At 38.9% G+C, this 27,221-nt stretch overlaps 2 protein-coding genes across 15 annotated transcripts in view; one reads left to right on the top strand and one right to left on the bottom strand.

Moving 5' to 3' along the window:
- SLC30A7 (solute carrier family 30 member 7) overlaps positions 1 to 2,310 on the bottom strand; it is a 102,155-nt gene extending 99,845 nt beyond the window's left edge. Inside the window, exons 1-2 of one of the 3 annotated variants that reach the window (XR_008500620.2) lie at positions 1,890 to 2,143; positions 1,561 to 1,662 (exon numbers count right to left, since the gene is read on the bottom strand). Coding sequence is in view for 2 of the 3 variants with exons in the window: in XM_054475537.2 (XP_054331512.1) it covers positions 1,561 to 1,662; positions 1,890 to 1,969 (182 nt within the window). In the remaining variant the exon portion in view is untranslated. Of the gene's footprint in view, positions 1 to 1,560; positions 1,663 to 1,889 lie in introns of all 3 variants that reach the window. The other 2 variants (XM_054475537.2, XM_054475524.2) reach the window with 2 other exon arrangements.
- Positions 2,311 to 2,328: 18 nt separating this feature from the next.
- On the top strand, positions 2,329 to 25,801 carry EXTL2 (exostosin like glycosyltransferase 2). Of its 12 annotated transcripts, XM_063652493.1 has the most exons (7): positions 2,531 to 2,901; positions 3,024 to 3,112; positions 3,449 to 3,601; positions 9,366 to 9,477; positions 20,296 to 20,723; positions 21,339 to 21,409; positions 23,761 to 25,801. In XM_063652493.1, the coding sequence occupies exons 4-7, from the start codon at positions 9,473 to 9,475 to the stop codon at positions 24,247 to 24,249; spliced, it is 993 nt and encodes a 330-aa protein (XP_063508563.1). In that variant the 5' UTR covers positions 2,531 to 2,901; positions 3,024 to 3,112; positions 3,449 to 3,601; positions 9,366 to 9,472; the 3' UTR covers positions 24,250 to 25,801. The 12 variants fall into 12 exon arrangements, with proteins under 12 accessions (XP_054331585.1, XP_063508578.1, XP_054331594.1 ...); XM_054475610.2 differs by having other exon boundaries at positions 2,329 to 3,305; positions 9,402 to 9,477; XM_063652508.1 differs by lacking the exon at positions 3,024 to 3,112 and having other exon boundaries at positions 2,509 to 2,901.
- Positions 25,802 to 27,221: the final 1,420 nt, after the last annotated feature.

Raw genomic sequence — 27,221 nt, forward strand, 5'->3', positions numbered from 1 at the left:
ACTTACACAATGGAAAGCCATAGTGAAGCACTGCAATAGAAACTATCTGTAGCAAAATATGCATATATAAGTTATGATACACTCTTGATACAAAATATGCATATATAAGCTATGATACACTCTTGATACAAAATATGCATATATAAGCTATGATACACTCCTGATACAATCAGCACATATCCCAAAATTAATTTGGCATAATTTAGGAAGAGAAAAATGTAAAATATACTGTAAATATTATATATTTATGATAAAGTGTGATTATTCAAGTACAAGTGCTTTCAACATCTACAGTATATTAAAGTGTGTTAATATTACGGGATTAAAAAATTAATCTATGATGGGGTATCCTTCAAATTAACACATCTGATTCCCAAAGGATTCAAAATGGTTATTACATATATTAAGATTTCATTGTGCCAATATGCCTTTATACCCAACTGCTGACTAAACCAATAACCTTCATGATCTGCTGGTTATTGAGTATTTTGTAGAACTGAATTGATGGTTGAATTGAAAGAAGCCCAAACATTATATAAAAGTATACATGTCACAAAACCTGGTGATATTACCTGTCAATGTTTGATCTCAACAGAAGATCAAGGACAGCAATTTTCTCTGAAAATGGGTCTTAAAGAACAGAGACTAAGTCTATTTAATAAATAGAAAACAGGTTCTTAATCTAGAGTCCAAGATTTAGTACAGGGAACCCAACAACATCCTGAAGCTTTATGTACAATTCTGAGTATTAGCTTTCATCAGATTTTTGAATGAGTATGGGATCTAAAGACAGAATTAGTACACCTAGGAGTGTGACAGTCTTATTGTTAGCAGAACAACTTCATAAGACCTTAAGTTACTCAACAGCAAATACCTGAATAATAGTAACTTCACTGCCATAGAGTTACACACTAGATTTTCCTCCTCCTAAGGATGTTTCAAAAAAACAAAAACCCTCAAAGGTGCCACCAAAACCCAAGAAATGTTGTTTCTAGAAAACTATATGGGATTTTTACATCGCAGTTAAGACTACAGGAAAATCATGAGACAGTTCGGCATTAAAGAGAGAAGAGAATGACACATATTCCTCCCGATATCACTTTATAAAACCTCCCATTCCAAGCCCCAATAACAAACTAAGTAGAACATCTCAGATATACTCTCTCAGAACCTTAAGGGTGAAATCCAAATGCCACTCCCCCCCGAGAGAGGCAGCAAACAAGTTTCTCCCAATTCCAACAAAGTGGGTAAACCTAAGGCCTACAATTAGAAATGAAGGATTCTGTCCATCTGCTAAAATAAGGAGGGGCTTGTCAGTCTTGTCTGATGGAACTGGAGGGGAGGGTGACAAGAGAGGTTACACGGGATAGGCCTCAGATCTTACTCAAGAACTGTAGCCCTACCAGATTGGTGTGGGTATGAGAAAGCAACTCAGCAGCAGAGGTAGGTAACAAAGGTAGGACCTGAACCTCCTGGTGAGGAGCTACGTGGCATTAAGCAAACAGTGCTTCGTCTCCCTCACACCCAGCTTCCGCCCAAACCATTTTCCCCTTTGGTTACCAGTTGCTCCAGATGCCATAGAGTAGTTCCACAAAAGCGAAAGAGAGGTTCAGGCACAGGAAGAAAAACAGGTTCCGGGACGTCTTGTCGGACAGGATAGACCTGGGAATGATACACGTGGAAAAGAGCCGGGAGAGTTAAGGAGGTGCGGGGACCCCAAGGCTGGGTACCCCCTTCAAGACCCTCCCAGTTCACATGCTCCTTTCCTCACAGCTAGGGGTTGACGGGGAGTTTCTGACTCTCCCTCCCTGGACCTCGGGCCATCCTGAGGTCTGGGCCTTCTCCCTTTCTGCCGGACACCCCCTCCCCGCAAACACAGCACCCCGCACCTAAACCAGCCCGAGATCTTGCCGAACAAATTGAACTTGGGTGGTTTGTATTCATCGTCCTTGATGGACAGGGGCAACATCTTCTCTGCCCAGCGAAGGGCCGGGTCTACTCCCCTCTAGAAGTGGCTCCGTGGGGTGATGGCAGTGACAGTAGTGACGCCTCAAACGGGAATCCCCAGCGCTTGTCCGGGGCCGCGCGCCGCTGCGAGACACAGACAGACACAGACACACACCCGGGAATTCGCTTACTTCCGGCCCGGGCCGCGCAACGCGTCCTGGGACGGGAAAGGAGGGAGGCCGGTCGCGGGCGGGGCCTGCGCGGCGGAGGGCGTGGCTTGCGGCGGGGGCGGGATGAGAACGGTGCTGGAGCTGTTGGAGGGACGCCAGGAGGTGGCAACTACTAGGGGGTGTGAGGGGCTGACCTGGGATGAATCCTGCCACCCGGACTCAGGAAGAAAATCCTGAGGTGGCGACCTGCAGACTGGGCTGGGAGATGGAGAGCCCGCTCACGCCCACCCGACCGCCTACCACCAGTGTTCCCGGATGCATGGGCTCCAGCGTCTGCCCTTTCGCCATTTCCTCCCAACTGGCATTAAATCCTGGTGTGGTAGATATCAGTGATTAAGAGTCTAGGCAGCCACGTGTTCTATTGCCGCCAGTCCGCAGGAAACGCAAGTGATCGTTTTGCTGCGTTAACTCTATGGGCGCCCAAATCTTAGGAATCCATTCCACGCCACCCCGAAAACAGCGCTTGACCCTTCTGGACTGCCACACAGGAGGCGATCAATGTTTTTCTTTCTTTACTTATTTTTTTAAGAGACAGGGTCTCGCCCTGTCCCCTAGGCTGGAGCACAATGAGGCTCACTACAGCCTGGAACTCCCGGGCGCAAGTGATCCTCCTCAGCCTCCGGAGTGGCTGAGACCCCAGGCGTGCGCCACCATGCCTGGCATCAATCAATGCCTTTCAAAATAAAGGCTGTTAAACGTAGTATAGAAAAGAAGCTTTTTAATGGTAGGTCCTACCAGACGTGTTTGTTTGATTTTTAGGTTTGGTTAATGCATTGTTTCCCGTACAATCTCAACCCGCGGAAACCCCGAAACTCTAGAATTCGTTCAGGTCTCTTTCGCTTCCAGGTCATCCCCGGGGCAACGGCCGCCGCTCTAATTCTTGTCAGAACCTCCAGGCCAGTTTCAGCAACGTGCAGGCAGAAGCTGGCGCCTAGGTGGGATGCGAGGGCGTGTGGAGCGCGGGGAGGAGAGCCCCACAGGCCTTTCCTGGGCACCCGCAGTGGATGAGAAAGCTCCTTCGGGCGCCTTTCCGGGAAGTTGTTTGGCTGAGGGCAGGTGGTCCGTCACGTGAATGATTAAAAGTTGTTACCTTGGAGAAGAAATGGGGGAAAGGATTGGCTTTCGGAGGTGGGCTGGAAACTACAAAACCGAGCTTCCTGGGAATGCCTTTTAGGCTGACAGGAAGTGGAGCGTCACCGAAAGGGAGGGGCGGCCACTCGGGGACTGTCCCCTGCTCCAGGCGCTCACTTTGCGGGCGGCGCTTTTTCCAGGTTGTTAATCCAACGAATGGGGAAAGATAGATGCACGCTACTTGGTTTAGAAAAAAAACAAAAATGAGCAAACGAGACGCCCCTTCCGTTTTATGATAACCAAGCTGCAAGGAAATAAATCGGCTGGCCCTACTGCAATCCACTGCACTCGAGGTAAGGAGACACAGCAAAATGCTCCAGTGTTAGTATTTTTCTTTTTGCAGTGAGGATATATGCATGTTTTGCTCTCGTTCTGGGAACTTTGTGTGCGTGTATGGGGTAGTAATTCGGTGGTTTTATTTTTGAAAATATGTACTTATTCTACAATTTTGAAAAATGTTCATGTTAATTAAAACTGCTGTGTAAAAACAGCTATGTTTCAGAAGTAAGTTCTGGGAAGAGTATTTTGTATTTGCCTTTGTTAGTGTATATTTCATTCTTTTAATTTAAATGTAGAAATATTTAAAATTAGTAGCATTTACTCTTTTTTCGGAAGGAATTTTTTGTATTAGAAGTAGACCTTGAATTTTACTCTACTGCACTGCTGAGGAAAAATTAATTGGATGCAAACTAGATAGTTTAAAGATAAATAATTCTATGGTAATTGGATTTTTCTCCAAAACGCCCTTATTCAATATGATTTAACTTGGGAGAAGGAGGGAGAAGTAATAGAAATAATTAAATTTCAGCAACTGATTTCCAGCATAATCCTAACTCATCAAGGTCAGCTGCATTTTGAACTTTTTTGTATTCTGCCTTTGAAAATAAGTCCTATGTTTTATACTGTATTGCTACAAATCAGAAATTGCTTAAGTGGTTTATGGAGAAACCTACATTACGCCTTTTCAAATAGTTTTGAGATGAGTATGAAAAATTGAAGTTTAATTTCAGTTACATCAGTTTCCAGAGACTCCCAAATTCCCCCACTCCCCATCCCCAAAGATATATGATAGGTATTTCCATGAGGACCTTCTCCTTTCAAAAAGTGACAGTGATGTCTTCACATCTTTCAGTCCTGAAGAGCATAATGACCAAATTTAAAACTAAAGACATTTTATTTGCAATATAGAAGTGTAGGTGGACACTATTTAAATCAGGAAAAGTTCTATGAGTGAAAAACGTCAGGCTGTGCCTCACTTTTGTCATTGTCAAATAATGTTTGTCCCATATATGTTAACCTATCTTTGTTGTCATATCAAATTTGTTTCTTTCATTCAACAGTCATTTAATGAATGTCTTCTATGTGCCAGGCTCCATGCTGGGCGCTGGGGATACAAACCCAGATAAATCAAAAGTTCCTTCCCTGGAGGAATTTTATGGAGAGGAGTAGTTATGAAGAAAGGGGGGGTTGTGACAGGCAAATCAGTCCAGTATTTTAGAACTCTGTGATGTTTCAAATTTACACAAGGGATGCCCTTGGAGCAGTGTGGAGGGACAGCTGTCACTCAGTAAGTCTTTCTATAAATACTAAGCCATTTCTTTTGCCCTTTCAATATGTTGTATTGGAAAATCAAAAGTGATTCTTCAACTCTGTTCAAATGGTATCTTGCAAATTACCAATCAGAATTCTTAATTCCTTTGTATGTTACAAGATTAAATAGGTTTATAAGATCATAAAATACATATATTATTGAACATTTTTAAACTAAAAAATGGATTTCTACCCTGAACTTTTAAATATGTTTTTATATCTCTCCTACCAACTAATTGCATTAGGTTAGCTATGCAGACTCTATGGGTGGAAAAACCCCAGCTGCTCAGACATGTGATTGAGGATTCTGAGAAATGAAAGCAGAGATAATTAAGGGGCAGAAGCTCATCTCAGTCATGGTTTCAGCTCCTTTTAGGCAATGGTCAGCAAGGAATAGGAAAGATGCTATCTGTCATTCCTCAGTAATCAACCCTGGCATTTATCTGCAACCCTATTTGACCCTTTTAGATGCTTCAAATTGAGTGCCCTGGGAACTGCTGGTTAAAAAAGGATTTGTAAAGGTACATAAGAATACAAATTCATATAAATCTAGAAATTGGATGCAAGTGCAAATTGCTAACATATTCAGATGTTTTGCTCCATGGCATACATCCTCTGGTTTCAAATGTGTAACATTAGATAGTTGGGATCGTGTGCATTTATTTTGCTTCTGGATCCTTGTATTAGGGTTCTCTAGAGGGACAGAACTAGTAGGATAGATGCGTATATGAAAATGAGTTTATTAAAAAGAACTGACTCAAACAATCACAACGTGAAGTCCTACAATAGGCCATCTGCAAGTTGAGGAGCAAGAAAGCCAGTAGTGGCTCAATCAGAGTCCCAAAACCTCAAAGGTAGGGAAGCTGACACTGCCGCCTTCAGTCTGCAGCCAAAGGCCTGAGAGCCCCTGACAAACCACTGGTGTAAGTCTAAGAGTCTAACAGTCAAAGAACTTGGAGCCTGATGTTCGAGGGCAAGAAGCATCCAGCACAGGAGAAAGATGAAGCCCAAATACTCAGCAAGTCAGCTTCTCCCACCTTCTGCCTGCTTTTCCTAGCCATGCTGGCAGCCAATTGGATGGTGCCCACCCACATTGTGAGTGGGTCTTCCTGAGAGTGGGTCTTCCTGTCCTAAGTCCACTGACTCGAATGTTAATCTCTGCTGGCAACACCCGGAAACACCCAAATACACCTAGAAACAATACTTTGCATCTTTTAATTCAATCAAGTTGACACTTAATATTAACCTTCACAAGTCCATCCCTTGTCAACTTGAACCCATACACATTTCTTGAAATCATACCTAATCTCCAAATAAATGAAACTGCCTTTGCAAAAATTATAACTGAGGAAATTATGACAGTGAAAGATATCAGACCTAACCAACTCCATCTTGCTTCTAACCTCTAAACTGTCCTTGTCCATTCCTGAACGTAAGCCACACTAGCCTTGGGAAGGAATTTAGTTTATAGTTTAAATAATAGCCCTTCCCAAAAGCTAAACTGTTCTTGTAAAATGATTCAAAGGCCACCAGGCACCAAGTTAGGATGAGAGGGGCTGGAATTCTAAATATTACCAGCCATTATTCCAGAGGTCATAAGATTTGCAACTTTTCCAGTTACTCTTGAGGATAACATCACTATTGTGAAACTAAGATTGGCCTTTTGAGATGTCTTTTCAGGTTTTTGCATTTCTGATAACTGGATGGCCCCACCTGGACCTGCCAACCAGTTCTGTGGCCCCCACCCTGGAGCTGACTCAGCATAAAAGGACAGTTTCGACTCCCTAAGATTTCATCCACGAGCCAACCAGTCAGCACTCCCAACTCACTGGCCCCTTACCCAACAGATTATCCTTAAAAACTCTGATCCCTGAGTTTTCCAGGAGGCTGATTTGAGTAACACTAAAACTCTGGTTTCCTGCACAACTGGCTCTGCATAGATTACTCTTTCTCTTTTGCAATTCCCCTGTCTTGATAAATTCGTTCTGTCTAGGCAGCAGGCAAGGTGAACCCATTGCATGCTTACATAAAAGCAATAATACGGTCATAATTGTGCCTAACAATACAGCTATCCTTTATATAACCAGAAGCATACTAATCCTTAACCTAAATGCTATTACATAAAGTTAACAACATTTAAATGCTGATATGATGTCAATAAATGTCACATGATACAGGAAAAAGAGGGGAAATAAAGATATATTCTTAGTACAAGTGTATACATGCATAAACATATTCTTAACAAAATAAGGAGGAAAACTCATGACAATTACAGTCCTAGTTTCTGCAACTGGTCATGTGGTCATAGCTGGTATTGATCACTACCTTCTTCTACTACCCATTCTGTATTCCCTTTGCTTTCAGCAAGCACCTCAGCAGGTCATAGTTTTTTACCTGGTGAAGTAAATTGGTACTGCAGAGAGTACGGCATTGGTATAAAAATATCCAAAAATATGGAAGAGACTTTGGAACTGGGTAACGGGTAAAGGATAGAAAAGTTTGGAGAGCTCAGAAGACAGGAAGATGTGGGAAAGTTTGGAAATTCCTAGAGACTTGTTGAATGGTTTTGACCAAAATGCTGATAGTGATATGGACAATGAAGTCCAGGCTGATGTGGTCTCAGATGGAGATGAGGAACTTATTGGGAACTGGAGCAAAGGTCACTCTTGCTATACTTTAGCAAAGAGGCTGGTGGCATTTTGCTCCTGCCCTAGAGATCTGTGGAACTTTGAACCTGAGAGAGATGATCTGAATTTGGAACTTATGTTTAAAAGGGAAGCAGAGCATAAAAGTTAGGAAAATTTGCAGCCTGACTATATGGTAGAAAAGAAAAATCCATTTTCTGGGGTGGAATTCAAACCAGCTGCAGGAATTTGCATAAGTAACAAGGGGCCTAATGTTAATCACCAAGGCAATGGGGAAAATGTCTCCAGGGCATGTCAGAGACCTTCACAGCAGCTTCTCCCATCACAGGCCCAGAGATGTAGGAGGGAAAAATGGTTTCATGGGCTGGGCCCAGGACCCTACTCCCACTCTGTGCAGCCTTAGGACTTGGTGCCCTGCATCTCAGCAATGGCTAAAAAGGGCCAACGTACAGCTCAGGACATTGCTTCAGAGGGTGCAAGCCGCAAGCCTTGGCAGCTTATACATGGTGTTGAGCCTGTGGGTGCACAGAAGTCAAGAATTAAGGTTTAGAACCTCTGCCTACATTTCAGAGGATGTATGGAAATGCCTGGATGTCCAGGCAGAAGTTTGCTGCAGGGGCAGAGCCCTCATGAAGAACCTTTGCTAGGGCAGTGTGGAAGGGAGATGTGGGGTTGGAGTCCCCACACAAAGTCGCCACTGGAGCATTGCCTAATGGAGCTGTGAGAACAGGGCCACCATCTTCCAGACCCCAGAATGGCAGATCCACAGACAACTTGTACTGTGCACCTAGAAAAGCCACAGACACTCAAATGCCAGCCCATGAAAGCAGCCAGGAGGGGGACAGTACCCTAAAAAGCCACAGGAGTAGAGCTTCCCAAGACCCTGAGAGCCCACCTCTTGCATCAACATGCTCTAGATGTGAGACACAGAGTCAAAGGAGATTATTTAAGAACCTTAAGATTTAATCACTGCCCCGCTGGATTTCGGAGTTGCATGGGGCCTGTGGCGCCTTTTTTTTGGCCTATTTCTCCCATTTGGAATGGGAGCATTTTTCCAATGCCTATATCCCCACTGTATCTTTGAAGGAACTAACTTGCTTTTGAATTTACAGGCTCCTAAGCAGAAGGGACTTGCTTTGCCTCAGAAGAGACTTTGGACTTGGACTTTTGGGTTAATGCTGGAATGAGTTAAGACTTTGGGGGACTATTGGGAAGGCATGATTGTGTTTTGAAATGAAATTTAGGAGGGGCCGGGGTAGAATGATATGGTTTGGCTGTGTCCCCACCCAAATCTCAGTTTGAATTGTAATCCCCATAATCCCCACTTGTTGTGGGATGGACTCAGTGGGAGGTGATTAGATCATGGGGGCAGTTTCTCCCATGCTGTTCTTGTGATAGTGAGTGAGTTCTCACAAGATCTGATGGTTATAAAAGTGGCAGTTTTTTCCTGTGCTTACTCACTCTTTCCTGCCCCCTTGTAAAGAAGGTGCCTGCTTCATCTTCCATGATGGTCATAAGAGGCCTCCCTAGCCATGTGGAACTATGAGTCAATTAAACCTCTTTCCTTTATAAATTACCCAGTCTGGGGTATTTCTTTATAGCAGTGTGAAAACAGACTAATACAACCCTCAATAGAAAGATGAAAACCAAAATGTATCACCAACCTCACTGGAAGTCATTCATCGTCTACCTCATTGCCTAAATATAATTTTTAGAAGACAGAATAACAAATTTTAATTTCTAAACTAACTCAAGGCTTATGGACAATGGCATTGAAAGCATCATTTTTTGTTTTGTTTTTTAATTTCCTGCTGACTGACAGAAACATCACAGAAAATTCTTTGATTTATCTTAATAGTGACAAGAGAGCCTGTTTCTATCAATTACTGAAACCATAAGGAAGTTTTTTAAAAATTAAACTTCAACACAATGAGGTAAGTACCAATATTTTTTGGCTTTTGTTTAATTGTTGTAAAATACATATAACACAAAATTTATCACCTTAACAGGTTTTAAGTATACAGTTCAGTTGTGTTAACTGTTTTCACATTGTTGTGTGGCTGATCTCTGGAACTTTTTCATCTTACAAAACTGAAACTTTATACCCACTGAACAACAACTGTCCATTTCTTCCTACTCCCAGCCCCTGGCAACTGCCATTCTTCTTTCTGTTTCTATAAATTTGACTTTCCTAGGTACCTCATAATAAATGGAATCATACAGTATTTGTCTTCTTGCGACTGCTTATTTCAATTAACATAATGTCTTCAAGATTCATCTATGTTATGGCATGTATCAGAATTCCCTAATTTGTAAAAACAGAATAATAATACTCTTTTGTACCTATGTATCACATTTTCTAAATGTATTATCCATTCATCTGTCAATTGACCTTTAGGTTGCTTCTGCCTTTTGGCTCTTGCAAATAAGGCCACAATGAACATGGGTGAAGTACCAGTACTTTTGTCTGAGAAAAATTATTTCCTGTAGAGTTGGTTTTATTTCCTTGGAAACACTAGTTCTTACTTAAGCCAAAATCTTAGAAAATACTGAGAGACCTCTCTTAGGTCCATTGAAATAGTAGTCCAGGTTACAGAATGAAGTCAGTACCTATAGAGTTGAATATTCTTGTAGACCAGAACAAAGCTGAACATAGAGACTATTCAGAAGACATAGAAAACACAATGTGGCCGGCCGGGCGCAGTGGCTCACGCCTGTAATTCCAGCACTTTGGGAGGCCAAGGTGGGCGGATCACGAGGTCAGGAGATCGAGACCATCCCGGCTAATACGGTGAAACCCCGTCTCTACAAAAAATACAAGAAAATTAGCCGGGTGTGATGGTGGGCGCCTGCAGTCCCAACTACTCGGGAGGCTGAGGCAGGAGAATGACCCGAGGAGGCGGAGCTTGCAGTGAGCCGGATCGCGCGCGCCACTTAACTCCAGCCTGGGCGACAGAGCGAGACTCCGTCTCAAAAAAAAAGAAAAAAAGAAAATACAATGTAGCTCAAGTGAGAGAATCGAGAGTTTGATTTAGTCTTGCCACTCTTTCTGTGGCTCAGGAAAAATCTTTTAATACTATATTCTCAATCTCAGATGTCCTGTCTGCAAAATGGATGGATACACTTTATTTCCTTTCTTTGTAAAGATTTGAAACATTATCAATTTGAGGTAATCTATAATATGAAGCAAGGAGAGCTCTGACAACTTTCATTAGTAATGCTCAGCTCTGTGAGGGCAGGAATTGGTTCTTCTTGCTCACTACCATCCCTTAGCACTTAGTGCTGGGCACGTGGTAAATACCTATAAATATTTGCTGGATATTTTGACCTTCCCCTAATAAAGTAAGAAAGCTCACATGAAGTAGGATTGCTTCCATCTTAGGTTCAATACCTAAAAATATTTATAAGCCATAATTCATCTGTATGAAATCCATTTCTCTTACAGAAGTGATTTTGGAAATTGAGTTAATGGCTGAAAACCAATATTGGATAAAAGAGAAAGGGTTCTATAGAACAGAACAGGGATCTGTTGCCTGACAAAACAGAGATTCAAATGAAAATCTCCAGTATCCTGGAATGGTAAAAGTACAATATTTGCAGATGTACTTGGTTTCTTTTTGACCCATTTCTGGAACTAATTTTGCATGGCACTGTACTGAGCTAAAAATGCTTTTCTATTTCTAGGCTTTCCTCTTAGGATGCATTGACTCCTTGGATCCTATGAGTCATGGATATGTTCCTCTTAGGAATAAGGCCTCTCTTACTCCTGCCCTAATATATGTCCATGGAATTGGTCATCTCCAAACATCATCATCATTATCATTATCATCATCAATAGCTACAATTAATTGACTATTCCAAGAGATAGGTGTAAAGCTAGAAAGAACTTTTATCTAGCATAATTCAGACCTGCGCAGTTTGAAAGTAGAAAGGACCTCATTGTCTACCCCAGTAGCAGATAGCTAGATTGAAGGAAGCAAGTGGTGCTTTAAAACGACTTTATGCATAATATTTATGTTATTTCCCTGTAAATAAGTGATAACAAAGCAAACTCTAGTTAATTGATAATAGCTGCCTGAAGCATTGTTGAGAAGGAATAAGATCCTTTGTATAGGAAAGGGGAAGAGGAAAACTAGAAAATGCTAGGACCGATGAGCAGCTTTTGCAATGCGTAAGAGCTTAGGATTGAGGAGGGAAATAGAAACACAGGTACTTAATGCCTGATATCCCATTTTCAGTGCTGCCCTTGTTGTTCATTCTAGCCTGATTTACCTGTTAAGAAATGGCTCATTCAACCTGGCCGCCAGAAGGAAGACTTGATATTTAATGTAATCAGCACAGAGATGCTTTCCTCACAGCTTGCAGTGCTAAATGACCTATTGCAGCAACATCATTCTACTTAAATGTGATACTGAAGTTTCTGTAGCTACTTCTCAATATTTTAGCAATTGTTTCAGAACTGTAGTCTAAAAAGTGTAATAAGGGCAGGACTAGGCCTTCTAAATAACAAGGTTTAAATTGGCTATCAATGATCATATATATGCGTAGCCATTCTATTGTCAATAGAAAAGATGGATCACTTCCACCCTAATAACTAGTCCATAACACAGTTGATCCAGATTGTAGTCATCTAAATGATCCATTCACATCACTGTAACTGGCCATAAACACAAGATCACAAGATGAATCTGTGACACTACATTGACTCTTATTATTATAAGTCTATTCCTATTCCTGCCTTTACTACTATATTTATTATTACCACAAACTAATTTAAATTATTTTGTTTTAGATTTGTGAAAAAAGTAACAGGAATTAAGAAGAACCTCATAAGAATAGAAGAGCTCCTTAGGAAAAAGGGAGGGGAAATCATTTTGGAAGGAGAGCATAGAATTGGTAGAAAATGAGAAAAGCTGTATGGCATTTCTAAAACAACAATGAAAAGAATGACCTTCCTGAATGTGGGTAAAAACCTTACATCAAAAACTCTTCCCAGAATCTTGTATAGCACCTGGAAAAGACTTGTGAAGAAAAGTGACCTTTCATGTACCATTTCTGGCATTTTGTATTTTGCAATGAAATAAATTCTAGTTTATGCAGCTTATAATTTTAATGGAAGAAGCTTACCATGGGCAATACTGAATTGAGTTGTGTAGTGTTCTGACTTAGTTTTCTTTTTATGCCAATTGTTATGAAGTCTGTAGTTTTTTTCACTTTCTGAACCCAAACTAAATTTTCTTTTCTCAACCAAGTAAGACTTTTTTTGTCTGTTTAAATCATGTACGCTGCCTGCCGAATTAAATAATATAGCTTCTGGTTATCATGACCTGCTAAACTTCCTTGGGGAAATTCACAAGGATGATATTATCCATCAAATGATGCTTTCCCCCCAAGGCAAATCAGCTCATTCACCAAGAGCTTTCATAGAAACAGGGATGTTCAAATATATTTTAATGCAGAATATCTTTGAAAAGATGTGAAAAAAATCAGAGATCTGAGATATCTTTTGTTTATCAAGTGGCTTGGCCACAGAACTGCATGTAGAAAGGAGGCCTGTGTGGTCTGTGTTTGAGGTCACATTTCATGACATGCTCTTCTAGTCACCAGATGGGTGATGACCCAGCTCTTCTATGTAGGGAACAGTTGCTTTGGTACTGTCTAGTCTTAATTGGGCCTTAATTTGCATTTAATCTGAGTTTATTCTGTTAATGTTTCAGGAATTCATTGACATTTAGGACAATTTAGACATAAATTCTTTCACTTAATTCAACTATAGTGATGTGAGCACTGAGTCAAAAAATGGGCCAGACACTGTTCTGGATTGTAAAGAAGGACAGAAACTTCCCTCAAGATACATTAAGACTGAAAAAAACAGCCAAAGAACAGTCGATAGTTGAAATACCTGAAAACAAGGACTAGAAACACAGTAATCAGAGTTCACTGGAATACTCAGGGTGGAGAGTGGTGAGGGAAACATTTATAGGAGATGTGATATTTGAAAGGGATTTGAGGGGCAGGGAGTAGGAGTTTGTCAGATAGAGAGAGAGAAAGGCTTTGTAAGTAGAGAAAATAGCATGTACCAATATACGGTGTCATGGATCAGCTCGCTGTATGTAGGTGCCATTGAGGGGAAATGTCTTTTTGGAATTTGGTGCCACATGCCCCTTTGCCTTAGTTTAAACAGTGTTGGTTATCTGCATGCCATAAACCTGGTCAGAAACTGGTCATTGGTTGTAGAGCTGTCTCTTCCAATTTTCTTCTTGCATCTTCTTACATGCGTCAGCTCAGGTTCTGCATTGGCCTCTGTATTCAACCTTGGAATGATTTTATCTCTTGGCAGCTGAGGCCCCTTTTCTGAGCATCTATATTCTATATTCATCAGTTTATAGGCAAGTAAATATTCTGGAAGATGAGCCAGAGGAGAAACAATCTGGACAGTATGAGGCAAATCTCATAGTGAAATGGCAGAATAGTTATCGTTCTTCTACCATCTGTGGCATCAAAATAAAAATGACAGCTTCTCATTGTACAACACCACGTTGCTCATTGCTTTTCTACCTTATGAGTCAGAGAACATAATCTTTGTTCATGCTGTGCGCTGGCATATTTGTTTTCAGCTTCTCTCTGGATAATTATTGCTTTCCAGTCTGAAGGAACTAGCCTTGAGGAAAGAATCCTTCAATGGTGTTTCTTCTAGGGAACTTTGATAGATTATGTAGTAGGTAACTCTATAGCAGATCTTTGGAAATTCAAATTGCCTGGTCCATTTAAAGACATCCATGACAGAATTTGTACTGTTATTTAATAGACTATTTATTATTTACTTTCTTATTCTAGGTCCACATTTAAGAAAATTACTTATAATTTCAAATAACGCTCTTTCAAAAGCTACTTCAGTTCTCAGATATTTAAATATTACTGACATAATGACCCAGCAATTCTACTCTTAGGTAAGCACCTAAGAGGACTGAAACCATATGTTCACATAAATGTTCATAGCAGCATTATTCATAATGGCCAATATGTGGAAACAATTCAAACGTCCATTAACTGATGAATGAAGAAAATGTGGTCTATCCATAGAATGGAATGTTACTTGGCAACAAAAAAAATGAGGTACTGATATATACCTCATGATATATACAGCATGGATGAACCTCAAAAACATTATGCTAAGTGAAAAAAGCCAGATACAATGGTCATATATTGTATGATTCCATTCATATGAAATATCCAGAATAGGCAAATCCACTGAGACAGAAAATAAATTAGTAGTTTCCTGGGGCTGGGATGCAGGTCGGGTTAAGAGAAGTGAAAATGGGGAGTGGCTGCTAATGGGTCTGGGGTTTCTTTCTGGGGTGTTGAAAATGTTTTAAAATTAAATTGTGGTGATGGTTGCAAAACTCTGTGATTATACTAAAAGCTACTGAACTGTATACTTTAAATGGGTAAATTTTATGGTATGTGATCTCTCCTTAAAGCTACTAAAAAAAACTCCAACATGACAAGTATAATTTTTTATATTATCTTGCAGGTTAGTGACAGTCTTGCTTTTTAAGTTTTTGATACATCCTTGCAGAATTTACCATAACATAGTGGAAAGAGTTGTGGACTGTGCCATCAGGAGGTTTAGAGTCTTCTCCTGGCTCTGCTGCTGATTAGCCACATGCAGCTGCATGACCTTAGGCAAATTCCTTATCCCCGGACCTTGAGTTGTTTATCTGTGAAACAAGGAAACTGGCTAAGGAGTGCCCTGAAGTCTCTTTCAGCTCTCTGAGTTTCTGTGTTTGTGCAATAAGTCATGTAATTATGTAATTATTGGGGCAGTATTTTTTAGTTGGTTTTTTGTTTTTTTGTGAGATGGGGGTCTCACTCTGTTCCCCAGGCAGGAGTGCAGTGGTGCAATCACAGCTCACTGCAGCAGCCTCAACCTCTTGGCTCCAGCTATCCTCCTGCCTCAGCCTCCTGAGTAGCTGGGACTATAGGCATGCACCACTACAGATGGCTGATTTTTTAATTTATTTGTAGGAATGGGGTCTCATGACATTGCCCAGCCTGGTCTCAAGCTCTGGGGCTCAGGCAGAATCCTGCTTTTGCCCCCGTAAGTGCTAGGATTACAGATGTGAGCCATTATGCTTGGCCTACCGGGCCAGTTTTAGAGACAGGGCTTTGCCCTTTATTGTTTGAGTATAACTAATGGCAGTAGGATTTTCAGAAGCCACCTCTCTAGTAGTCCTCATCATGATGTTTAAGTGTGTTTTATTAGGCAACCTATATGCAGATCAGGGTTTCTCAACCTTGGCATTATTGCCATGTTAGGTCAGATAATTCTTTGCCATGGGGGGCTGTCCTATGCATCGGAGGATATTTAGCAGCATCCCTAACATCTACCCACTAGACAGCAATAGTATCTCCCCTCTAGTTGTGACAATCAGAGATATCTCCAGACTTTGCCAAATGTCCCCTGGAAGACAAAATCATCTCTAGTTGAAAACTCTTTGTGTCCCCAACAGTGGTCACCAACCTTTCTGGCACCAGGGACCTGTTTTGTGGAAGACAATTTTTCCATGGATGGGTGGTGGGGGATTGTTTTGGGATAAAACTGTTCCACCTCAGATCATCAAGCATTAAATTCTCATAAGGAGCGTGCAGCCTAGATCCCTCACATGCACAGTTCACAATAGGGTTTGCACGCTTGTGAGAATCTAATGCCGCAGCTGATCTGACAGGAGGTGGAGCTCAGGTGGTAATGCTTGCTTACCCATTGCTCACCTCCTGCTGTGCAGCGGAGTTCCTAACAGGCTGCACACCAGTACTGGTGTGTAGCCTGGGGATTGGGGACCTCTGGTGTAGAAGATGCTAAGTAACAATGTATCAAAATAACTAAAAGGATATGTTCTCTACCTATAAAGAACTAATGAATTAACGTGTAGAAAATATCATTGGGGGAACTCTTGGATTTTTTTAGTTGATAAGGAGAAGAGGAAGGATTTTTGTTTTGTTGGCATTTACTGTATTTATCAAAGTTATATTTACTGCTGTCGTGGGGATGGGAGAAGGACAGAAAGGGAATAGACTAAGAGCTGTCAGATCCTTTTTGGAATCAGGCAGGGTGTCAACAAATATATAAAGACATAACTTAAAAAAGGAAAAAACAAAACCTAAAGGGAAAGTTTAGGAATTTAGGGCAAGAGAACTGAGGTGCTTATGTTTACTTCTAGTTCTTCCCAAGTATGACATACGTCATCCAGATGTGTTTTTTCTCATATCTCTCATTCAAAGCTTAAAGCTGCAAATTAGATGATAGGTTCTTTCTTTAAAAGAAGAACAGAAGAATACCAAAAACTGTGAAATCCGTATAGCCATAAAGTCATCATTATTCTCCAAATTGTACTGAAGCTGTTTCTAATGGGCCTACAATGGAGTTCTAGACCTCAGCTATTCTCAAAGTACAGTGTGCCACTTGCACTACAGTCTATGAAGTCCTTGCTCTTCGTACTTTACTGTGCAAACTAAAATTTACATAATTTTATTGGGCTGCATTATTTAATAAATACCACATGAAATATTTACACTATGTTTCTAAAGACATAAATTATTCATATCTCCTGAAGTCTTTCTGATACAGGTAAAATTGGGGGATTAGGAGCTATCTGAAAGGAAATGTCTATGATGGGTACAGGGGATAAACTCCTACTTAAAAAAATACATGAGAAGGAAGCAGTCACTCATGAGTGTCTTCAACAGTGTATATTTATAGTAAGCTAAAGTAATTAATCTTATTACTTTTTCTAGATTAAAACTGCTAGGTAGTAAGTTATTAGTGTCTAGAGATCAGAAACACTTCTATGTAAGTTTTAAAATGTGCTATTCCTACTCAGCTGCAGAAAATGAATATAAAGATCTTAATCATGGTATACTATAATGCAGTTAATCAAAGTGATTCTTTACTCAGTACTTATAACCGGCCATTTTTATGTAGAACTGAAAATATGTGTTATGGGACCTACTTTTCATTCAGTATTAAAAGGATTTTCAAGGACTTTGAACCAAGATTATTAATTCATAATGATTTGTCTTTGACCACATTAACGGTACATGTTGTTTTAGTAAGAGGGTACATAAAATGAAAACATGGTACACTAAAGCTTTAAGTTACTGTCCTTGTAAAATAATCATGGAAAAGCTGAGGTTACCTTGAAAATAATTTATTTTATTTATACCTTAAGAGTGAGGCCGTGATATAAGCAGAAACACAAAATTGCTCTTTTTAATAGAACAAGCTGCAGAGAAAGTCCAGGAGAGATACCCTTGAAAGCACTCTCAAAAGCTTACTCTAAAGGTGACATTACTTTTCAAATCTGGACTCTTGAAAAGTGAGAGCTGCTGAATGACAATGATCTTCTCCTTGTCTTTGTGAACAAACTCTTCCTTTGCTTGCACATGACTGAGCATACTGTCCCGTCATGGAGAGTGTGCCCTTGTCCTTCTTGCAATTCTCTAAACTCTCATAAACTTCAAAGGAAAATGTTAAAGACGTGGTATATATGATCTCTCTACGTCCTTGAACTATAGAGAGGAAACTTTCTACAATTACAAAACACACATCACAACATGAAACAAGCTTACAGGAATATGATGGTTACTAACCCAACCACTGCCAAGTCTCCTCAGTGAAAAACAAAATGTTGAGTAGATATCATTAGGAAAGTAAAATGAGATTTAGTTTGGAACAGAATATTCCAAAACTATTCTATTCTATTCCAAACTAAATTTAGACTACAGTCTTAGGATTGCCTATGGAATGATGGCCTAGCTTCAATTGCCTAACTTTAGCCACAAGACATGAAGTCAAGAGCTTAGATATTACTATGTAAGTATACATACAGTTCACTTTTCCAAGAAGAGGGGGAGTACCAAAAATAAAATGTACAGAGGCAGTGTTATACCAAGAAGAAGAGTGACAGTAGCTCTTTGCAGTTAGTATACTTCAGCCGTGGTTAGCAGTGAAAAGTCTTATCCAGCTGTATTACATGTGTCAGTAGTAAGCAATAGATGAGAGTAACTGTTTATCATATAGCCAAGAAGAGAAATTGTACCAGAAGTGGGGATGAGAAGGGATAGACTATGGGTTAATTAAGGTCACCAAGAATAACATCTCATCTATTATTTCTCAGAGATCTATTTTTTTCTTAAAGGTGTTTTAAATATGTTGTTTAGAAACTCCTGATTGGTTTTTGTTTCCAGTCTTTCTTTTCGTAAGTAAATTTCTTTGAATAGTTCATTTTCCTCACTTCTGGCTTTGCACTTGAATAGAGTAGTAAAATAGATCCATGATGTGCTGAAATGGCTATGAAGACTCAGTTGCCAAAGTACAAAACAAGGACCATACCTAAAATGCTTCTGGTGGCCTGTGGAAGAGTAAGTAGCCTGGGATCAGAAGCAGAATAGCAGAAGACTGAAAAACAGAAATAATTGAAAGCCAACAGTACTACAGCAGGAGTCAGCAAGCATGGAAATGAAATGTTATTGGAATCCAGGGAATAAGTTTTAAATCTGTCTGAGATTTAACCTTTTCTCATATAAGCAAGGGATTTGATTACACGAAATTTGTTGACAGTGGATAGCTAGACTGTACTTATCAATTTGTTCACTACTGTTCTATGGCTATCTCTGGAAGACCCTTTAGGTACAATAAGGAAGATGGGAGAGTACATAGCTGATAATAATACCTTGTAATTTGTACTGTGAGAGAGGGAGTTGTGGAAGTTCTAGGGCTGTGCCTCAGTTCAACCTAGATTTAAGCCAGGCAATACACCCCCAAGCCCATGAACAACCTAGGCTCTAGGGGCAGATTTTCCTGTTGGAAATTACTTGGTAATCTTGGGAAGGGCATGTAATCTCTGTAAGCATCTAAACTATTAAATGGGAATAATAATAATAAATAATAAATTAGATCCAAGAACCCTCCAATGGCTTCTCATCTGGCTTATAGTAAAATCCAGACTCTTTAATGAGGGTCAGAGGTCCTACATAATCTGGCCCTTACTTATTCTGATTTATTCTCTTTATAAACAGATTCTCTTCATACCCACTACCCCAGATTATCTTTTGAATTTGTTTATCGTGTTATCTGTTTCTCCCTATCATCTCCTCTGCTACTAACAGCAGACACCTTTTCTATCTCATTAATTGCTGTATCCACAGAACCTGGAACAGTGGTGGCACAAAGTAAGTGCTCAGTAACTATCTGTTGAGTGAATAAGTACATACTGTGGTATATGAAGCACATAGTACAGGGCCTGATAAGTAATAAACCTACCATAATTGTTTGCTGCCTCATGTATTATGGCTCTGTATGATTTTGTTTGGGAAAAAGTCTGCTACTACAGAAGTGTAGATTTGAAATTAATATAGTACTAAGGGAAATAAAATCCCAGTTGAAAAACAATTTCAGTTCTGGAGATTTAGTGATAAAATGATGGCAAATTTTTAAATGCTTAATTTTTCCAATTTTGTATGTATAACATCTTTTGTCTGCAACTGCGTAACAAGCAGGGCAAGAAAGGTGGGAGTATTAAACTGGTTTTTTAAAATCTCTTAGGCCAAATTACCTTATTGAGGAGGAAGGGAGAACTGAATTTGAATCAACTAAAATAAGATTGGTATCTTTCCTCATTGGAAAAAAACATGAAAACACGGGGACTAGTAAGAATGCTAACATTTGTATGTTGTTTCCATTTCTACTCTAGGTGTTGCCACATCTGCAAACTTCCTGGGAGAGTAATGGGGATTCGAGTGCTTCGATTCTCTTTGGTGGTCATCCTCGTATTATTACTGGTAGCTGGTGCTTTGACTGCCTTACTTCCCAGCGTCAAAGAAGACAAGATGCTCATGTTGCGTAGGGAAATAAAATCCCAGGGCAAGTCCACCATGGACTCCTTTACTCTCATAATGCAGACGTACAACAGAACAGATCTCTTATTGAAACTTTTAAATCATTATCAGGCTGTACCAAATCTGCACAAAGTGATTGTGGTATGGAACAATATTGGAGAGAAGGCACCAGATGAATTATGGAATTCTCTAGGGCCCCACCCTGTCCCTGTGATCTTCAAACAACAGACAGCAAACAGGATGAGAAATCGACTCCAGGTCTTTCCTGAACTGGAAACCAGTGGTGAGTTGCAGTGGAGTTCTCAGCCTGGAAAGGCTGCCGCTATCCAGAGCTGGGACAGACGTGAATTTCTGGCCTTCTGCTTGTCTTAACTGTCTGGAGAAAAATGAAGGAAGTTAGTCCTAAGAAAGCACTTTGGAAAGCTTGAGGGACAATTTCCAAGATGTCAAGAAGTGGTTTCCTGGCAAAGAGGTTAATATTGTAATAAAGGATATGCTATAATTACATATTATTGCATTACAGTTGATGGTAAGATGCCATTTAGCTTATGCTTAATATATTTTTTTGCCACTCCTCTTTTCCTGCCATTCCTGACAGTTTCATGAGGTTGCAATTTGCTTAAAAGAATCTTGGCTTTATTTATTTATAGGCCCAATAGTTTCTGGGATGATGGATAATAACTACTTGATTATTTTCCCTTCAGGCAGTTATACAATCAGTTATGATACCAAAAAAATTTTTTTCTACTGGACAAATCTCCCCGAGAATACATTGCTTATTTACTTATTGGGTCAGAAAATACTTCATTTGAATGATCTATGTAGACACTATTGTATTTTACTACTTTTGTTTTCATTTCCAAACTATTCAACTTAAATTTTTGTCCTTTCATTTTAGCAGTGTTGATGGTAGATGATGACACACTCATCAGCACCCCAGACCTTGTTTTTGCTTTCTCAGTTTGGCAGGTAATGTTGCTGTCTCTTTTATGAAACCGTCTTTATAAGATCTTGACTAGTACTTAACCAGGGCAACATGGTTAATATAGAAGTTACCTAAAATATTTTAGATAATATTTATCTAAAAGGTGGATGAATTTGTTATAGGCTAATCAAGATTTTCTGAGCTTAGTTCAGCCAACCTGAAAGTTATAGTATCTTTTATCTAGATTTAATTTATATTTTGGTGTATTGGGGAAAAGAGCTAGAACTGCCTTCCAGAGAACAATGGGGAAATGATGTGGTCCAGCAAAAACTAGAATGAGGAGATATTTTGCCTAGATCACAGACATGTGTCTCAAATGATAAGCGTATTTCTATATTAATATTGTATATAACTTTTTGTAAAAGGAAGTATTTATTACCTCCACAAAATTTAATCCTGGTTCTGAGAGCATTGTTTAGAAATTTTGCAGTAATGATTTTACATGTACCATTGTGGTAGGAGGGTTTTGTTTTATTTTGTTTTGTTTTTTTCTAAATCCTAGCTTGAATAAGCAGGCATAAATTCGTCAGTATCCTATAAAAGCAGCTCTCTCCTATTGAATATGTGTTAGTAATAGCTAACTTTTACAAGTTGCACTGCCATTACCTGAAACCAGAACTGCATAGAAGTACTTGGAAGCCGTGTCAAATAATTAAACACTGTGCTACCCAGTAAATGATCTAATTTATACCATGGTAACTTTTAAAATTAGCTTCTTGGGATATAACAGCATTAGATATTAATGGTAAGTGATCACAATACTCAGCAGATATCAGCATTTTTAAAACTTCAGTTTTTAATTTCATGCCTAGTGTGCTGATCAACGAAATTTTTCCATATCAACAATTTTTTTTTCCAGCCCTTGGAATGAAATGAAATAAATGAAAGCTTCTTGGACAAAAAGTTCTAATGTGATAATTCAACTGTGAGATTTCTATTGACGCTTAAAAATCCGTTTGCCCAAAATGTAAAAATGGAGGCAGAATATGGGGACTGTGGTTAATTGGAACCATCTGAGTAAACTATAAATTAAAGATACATAAATATGATTTCAGGTTTTATTTATAAAAATATCAAAAACAATTTCAATCCATTGACCAACTTAAATTCAGTCCAACCCAAACCCTGCATAGCATAATGATCTGAGGTTTGTGTATAAGCAAGCAAGATTCGAGTAGACATTCATCTGTGTCTTTGTATTTGCCCATTACCTCCACTTTTAGTGTTTTCCCTTTTCCCTCTCTAGCCAACTGTGAAATTTCTTTCATTCTCCTAGATTGTGTAAATAGTGCATCTTCTCTGAAGCCTCCCAGCCTTTATCCCCCATCCCCTGACCTTCCCCTTTGCTTCCCAGCAACACAGTTGTCATTCTACCCTCAATGTTCCCATCAGATTTACCCAGCTGCACTTAAAACAACTTTCTCACAGTATTGTATTTCCTTGTTTGCATATCCATATCATACCCCTCTACCCTCTCTAGACTATAAGTGCTTCGAAATAGCATTTAACTCAGCCTCGTGTGTGTGTATGTGTGTGTGTCCCTAGTTCTGCGTCTGTTCAATAAATGAATGAAACTCAAATTATTTATGAGAGTGAATGAAACTTTCAACCCTGTAAATTCTTACCTCTTTCCCATGCTTCAGTGTTTTTATTTTGTTTGCTGATTGTTGTTTTATTTTTAGTCACGTTCATCTACCATCTATCCTTTCATCAAAGATTCTGATGCATCTCTCTCACATATGTATAATGTAAACATTTATTTTAGTTAGATAAATATAAACATTTATTTATATTATCTCATTTTTTTAAAAAGGAAACACCCAAGCTGAAATGGGATAAAATATAACATTGTTTAAAATCAACAGTAACTTTTATGAACATCGAAATCAACATGAAAAAGAGATAATCACACATGTATGTCCATAATTTTATATATTCCTAAGAGAACACATTTTCAAAACGATCCCATTATCTCTTATCTCCTACAATAAATAGCATTCAGGCAGTCAACTTTTCTCGCAGCAGATTTTGAAGGATTGGACTCTGGTGACTGGAATTTGTTAATGTCAGATAATGTTTGAATTAGGAGAACATCTGTAAGGGTAGAATATTTGTTTTCAGAGATGTTTGGGTTGTGATGCAATTTGACCTGTAAACATATCAGAACACAGATTTATGAAGTTACCTGGAGCTAGATAAAACTGAAATATAGGAACCAGGAATAAGGAAGAGTTGACAAATCAGTTTCATTCTCTCTGTAATAAATCATTGCCTTTTTCACTATGTCTTCTCTAAAAATATGTGACATTTAATTTTTCTTTTTCCCTCTTTTCAGCAATTTCCTGATCAAATCGTAGGATTTGTTCCTAGAAAGCATGTCTCTACTTCATCAGGTATCTACAGTTATGGAAGTTTTGAAATGCAAGCACCAGGGTCTGGAAATGGTGACCAGTACTCTATGGTACTGATTGGAGCCTCATTCTTCAATAGCAAATATCTTGAATTATTTCAGAGGCAACCTGCAGCTGTCCATGCTTTGATAGATGATACTCAAAACTGTGATGATATTGCCATGAATTTTATCATTGCCAAGCATATTGGCAAGACTTCAGGGATATTTGTGAAGCCTGTAAACATGGACAATTTGGAAAAGGAAACCAACAGTGGCTATTCTGGAATGTGGCATCGAGCTGAGCACGCTCTGCAGAGGTCTTATTGTATAAATAAGCTTGTTAATATCTATGATAGCATGCCCTTAAAATACTCCAACATTATGATTTCCGAGTTTGGTTTTCCATATGCCAACTACAAAAGAAAAATATAAAAGTAAAACAAACAAAAACAAACCCGAAAACTGCTTGGCATTTGAGTAGCTTCTCCATGCTATGTATTTTTTTAAGCAACATCATGAACTTTTATCTACTCCAGAAGTCTCTACGATAGAAAAAAAAGTGCAGTGCTTCTAGGATATAAAATTCACATTACTTTTGAAAGCCAAGAAGTTGGTCTTATCCAGTTAGGTCTTCTTATGAAGAGTTTTTATCCAGGGATATAACTCCTTGGTCAGTGATTTTATTGTTTACATCCTGAGACTGTTCTACAGTTTCTTTGACTCCTGGCATTTGCCTTAAGGACCTATAGCAAGCTGTTTTCTAGGATCAGAAACTCAAGAGAGGCATTTCTCTGCTTTTCCCTAAAGGTCAATTGTTTTAATTTGAAGCCTGAAATGCCTCTTTAGCAAAAGCCTGTGGTATGGGGTAAAGCCATGTAAGAAGAGAATAGTCTCAGTCACATGTGAAGAGGAAAATTTGCAGCTGCTAGTGCTTTCCTTGTGGCCCTGCCAACCAGCTCTTCCAGGACGAACTCAGTCCAGCATGGTTTTGATGTAACCATCCGTGCTTTTATTTTTGTTAAGTCTTTTGTGACTGGGACAGTTAATTTTAGTAGCTGAAGAACGTCTAGTTGTTTGCTTGATTTTTGTGAACATTTACTGCATGGATCACAAAACAATATACCCTGTATTTCTTATATGCAACTTATATGCAGCAAAGAGTAAATGTGTTACTAGATTCAGGTAGTGCATTTTGTCACTGAATCTGACCTTGAGAATGTACATTAATTCTTATATTTTACGTAATGTATGTGTTGTTTAAGAAATGTATTAAAAAACCTGAAAAAAATGAGTAAGAACTGGCAGAAGTTAAAACCCTTTGTATCAAAAGATCTTTATTGGTAGAGTACTGGTTATCTTCTGGATACTAAAAAGCTGTATTACAAAGCCAAACACTTGCATTCACAACTTTAAAAAAAGAAGATCCAAGGTACTATTCATAATGATGAAATTTCAACTACATACAAAGAGGAGAAAATAAGAACCCAGTCATAACAGAGGAATTCTATAGGAGTCTGCATCAATTCATTGTTAAGGTTGCCTACTCTCTGTTATGTGAATTAGCATCTGTGTTCCACCCATTGTCTGTGTTTAGTACTTGTTCACCACTAGGACAAGGAATTCTTAACTAGGCCTCTGTTTACCATCTTCTCTTTCTCCTCCTTTCCCTCTTCCTCCTTCTCGTCTTCCTTCTTATATAATGATAGTATATTCTCAAAATTGCAAAGCTGTGAGAATATTAAAATAATCATGGCTAATGTTCCAATAATGAGGTCTTTGTGCATTTAGTTCCGCATATGATGGGTTTTTTTTACATTAAAGAGTGTATGTGTCTTAATGCAGTCAGATTGTAAAAAGCAAAAAGAAACTAAGAACCTTACTAAAAATCGATAATGTCAGTTATCTGTTTCGTCCAATATTGGTAGTACTTTTTTGCCTCTTATGATTCTTCTAGCAGATAAATAAAATAAACTTTTGCCATCCATGTGTTCTCTGTTAACTAAGCAGAATCCTGTTTTTGTGATTGGTGTTCTTACACATTTCTAGATATGATACTCTAATATGTTGCTGAGAATAAGGTAGAGACATTAGCCACATTACCCATGAAAGAATATTCCCAAATTTTATTTCCCATCTTGTGTCTTTAAACTTGTCTTAAGCATCACATAAGTTAATCATATCATGTTTTCAGATATTATAGAGCAAATAATATGAAACCAAAATGCAGTTCAGTCTACATTACAAAGACTCTTGCATTGTAGGCAGACTCCTATTAAAGCTGTCTTTCCCTGAACACCTCTTATTCTTGCCTCAAATGATCCGGAGAAGACATGCTCGGCTTAAAACTTTGTAAGAGAAGCAATGCAGTGTAGTGGGTCAATTGTACACACTTTGCCATTAGAATACTTGGGCTCAAATCCTTGCTAGACCTCATTTTCACTTTACTCAGTTTCTTTATCTGCAAAATAAGAATAATATCTGCCTGGAGTTTGTTTTAAGGAATAAAGGAGATAACTTGCATAAATATAGCACAGTGCCTTGCCCATTTTAGATGTTCAATAAATGAAAGCTGTTGGGATGACAGTGTTATTGATAATAAGGACAGAATTATTCCTTCCACTCACCACCTAGGTGTTAGGAAGCCCCTGCATCCACCAGGTGAGACATTCAGGCAATTATTTACATTTAGCTATGGGCAAGGAACCATGGCAGTTTCATCTCCTATTCATTACTTATTTCAAATACTGCTTTTCCTTTCTTTTTTTTTTGAGACGGAGTCTCTGTCAAATACTATTTTTCTTATGATTAAAGCAGTATATATTCATTCTGGCAATTTTGGCATATTCAGAAAAGGATAAAGAAGTAATTAAAAGCCCACTACCCCAATTAACAATGGCATTTTTGTATGTATTCCTGCAGACTTTTCTAGGCATATATTTTACTAGCATGATTTATCTGGTATTATATGAATAAACCATAATTTATGTACTCAATCATACTACCATTTTATTTTATACTTTTTTACCATTATAAAAACATTTGGATAAGTATCTTTGCCTTGAAAAGATATCTTTGGGCATATCTATAATTATTTCTTTAAAATCAAGTCCAACAAAGTTCAATACCTGGGTCTATCTAGTAGTGTGTGTGTTTTTAGGGTTTTGCTACATACTGCTAAATGCTTCCAGAGGTGTTGACATAGCTAGCCTATTCATACCACATCTTAGAGCACCTGTTTCCTGTCAGTTTCCCAAAATTGAATATTATTTAACAGGTTCTTTCATATATTTTCTCTATATATAGAATACTCAAATGGTGCTGGATTTGAAAGGCTGCTCGTTCATAGAACTCTGTATTGAGAAGGCTGAAAAGGCAGGCAATCAACTATCAAAAAAGCTGGAGGG

This window comes from Pongo pygmaeus, chromosome 1 (genome assembly GCF_028885625.2).
Source record: "Pongo pygmaeus isolate AG05252 chromosome 1, NHGRI_mPonPyg2-v2.0_pri, whole genome shotgun sequence".
NCBI lineage: Eukaryota > Metazoa > Chordata > Mammalia > Primates > Hominidae > Pongo > Pongo pygmaeus.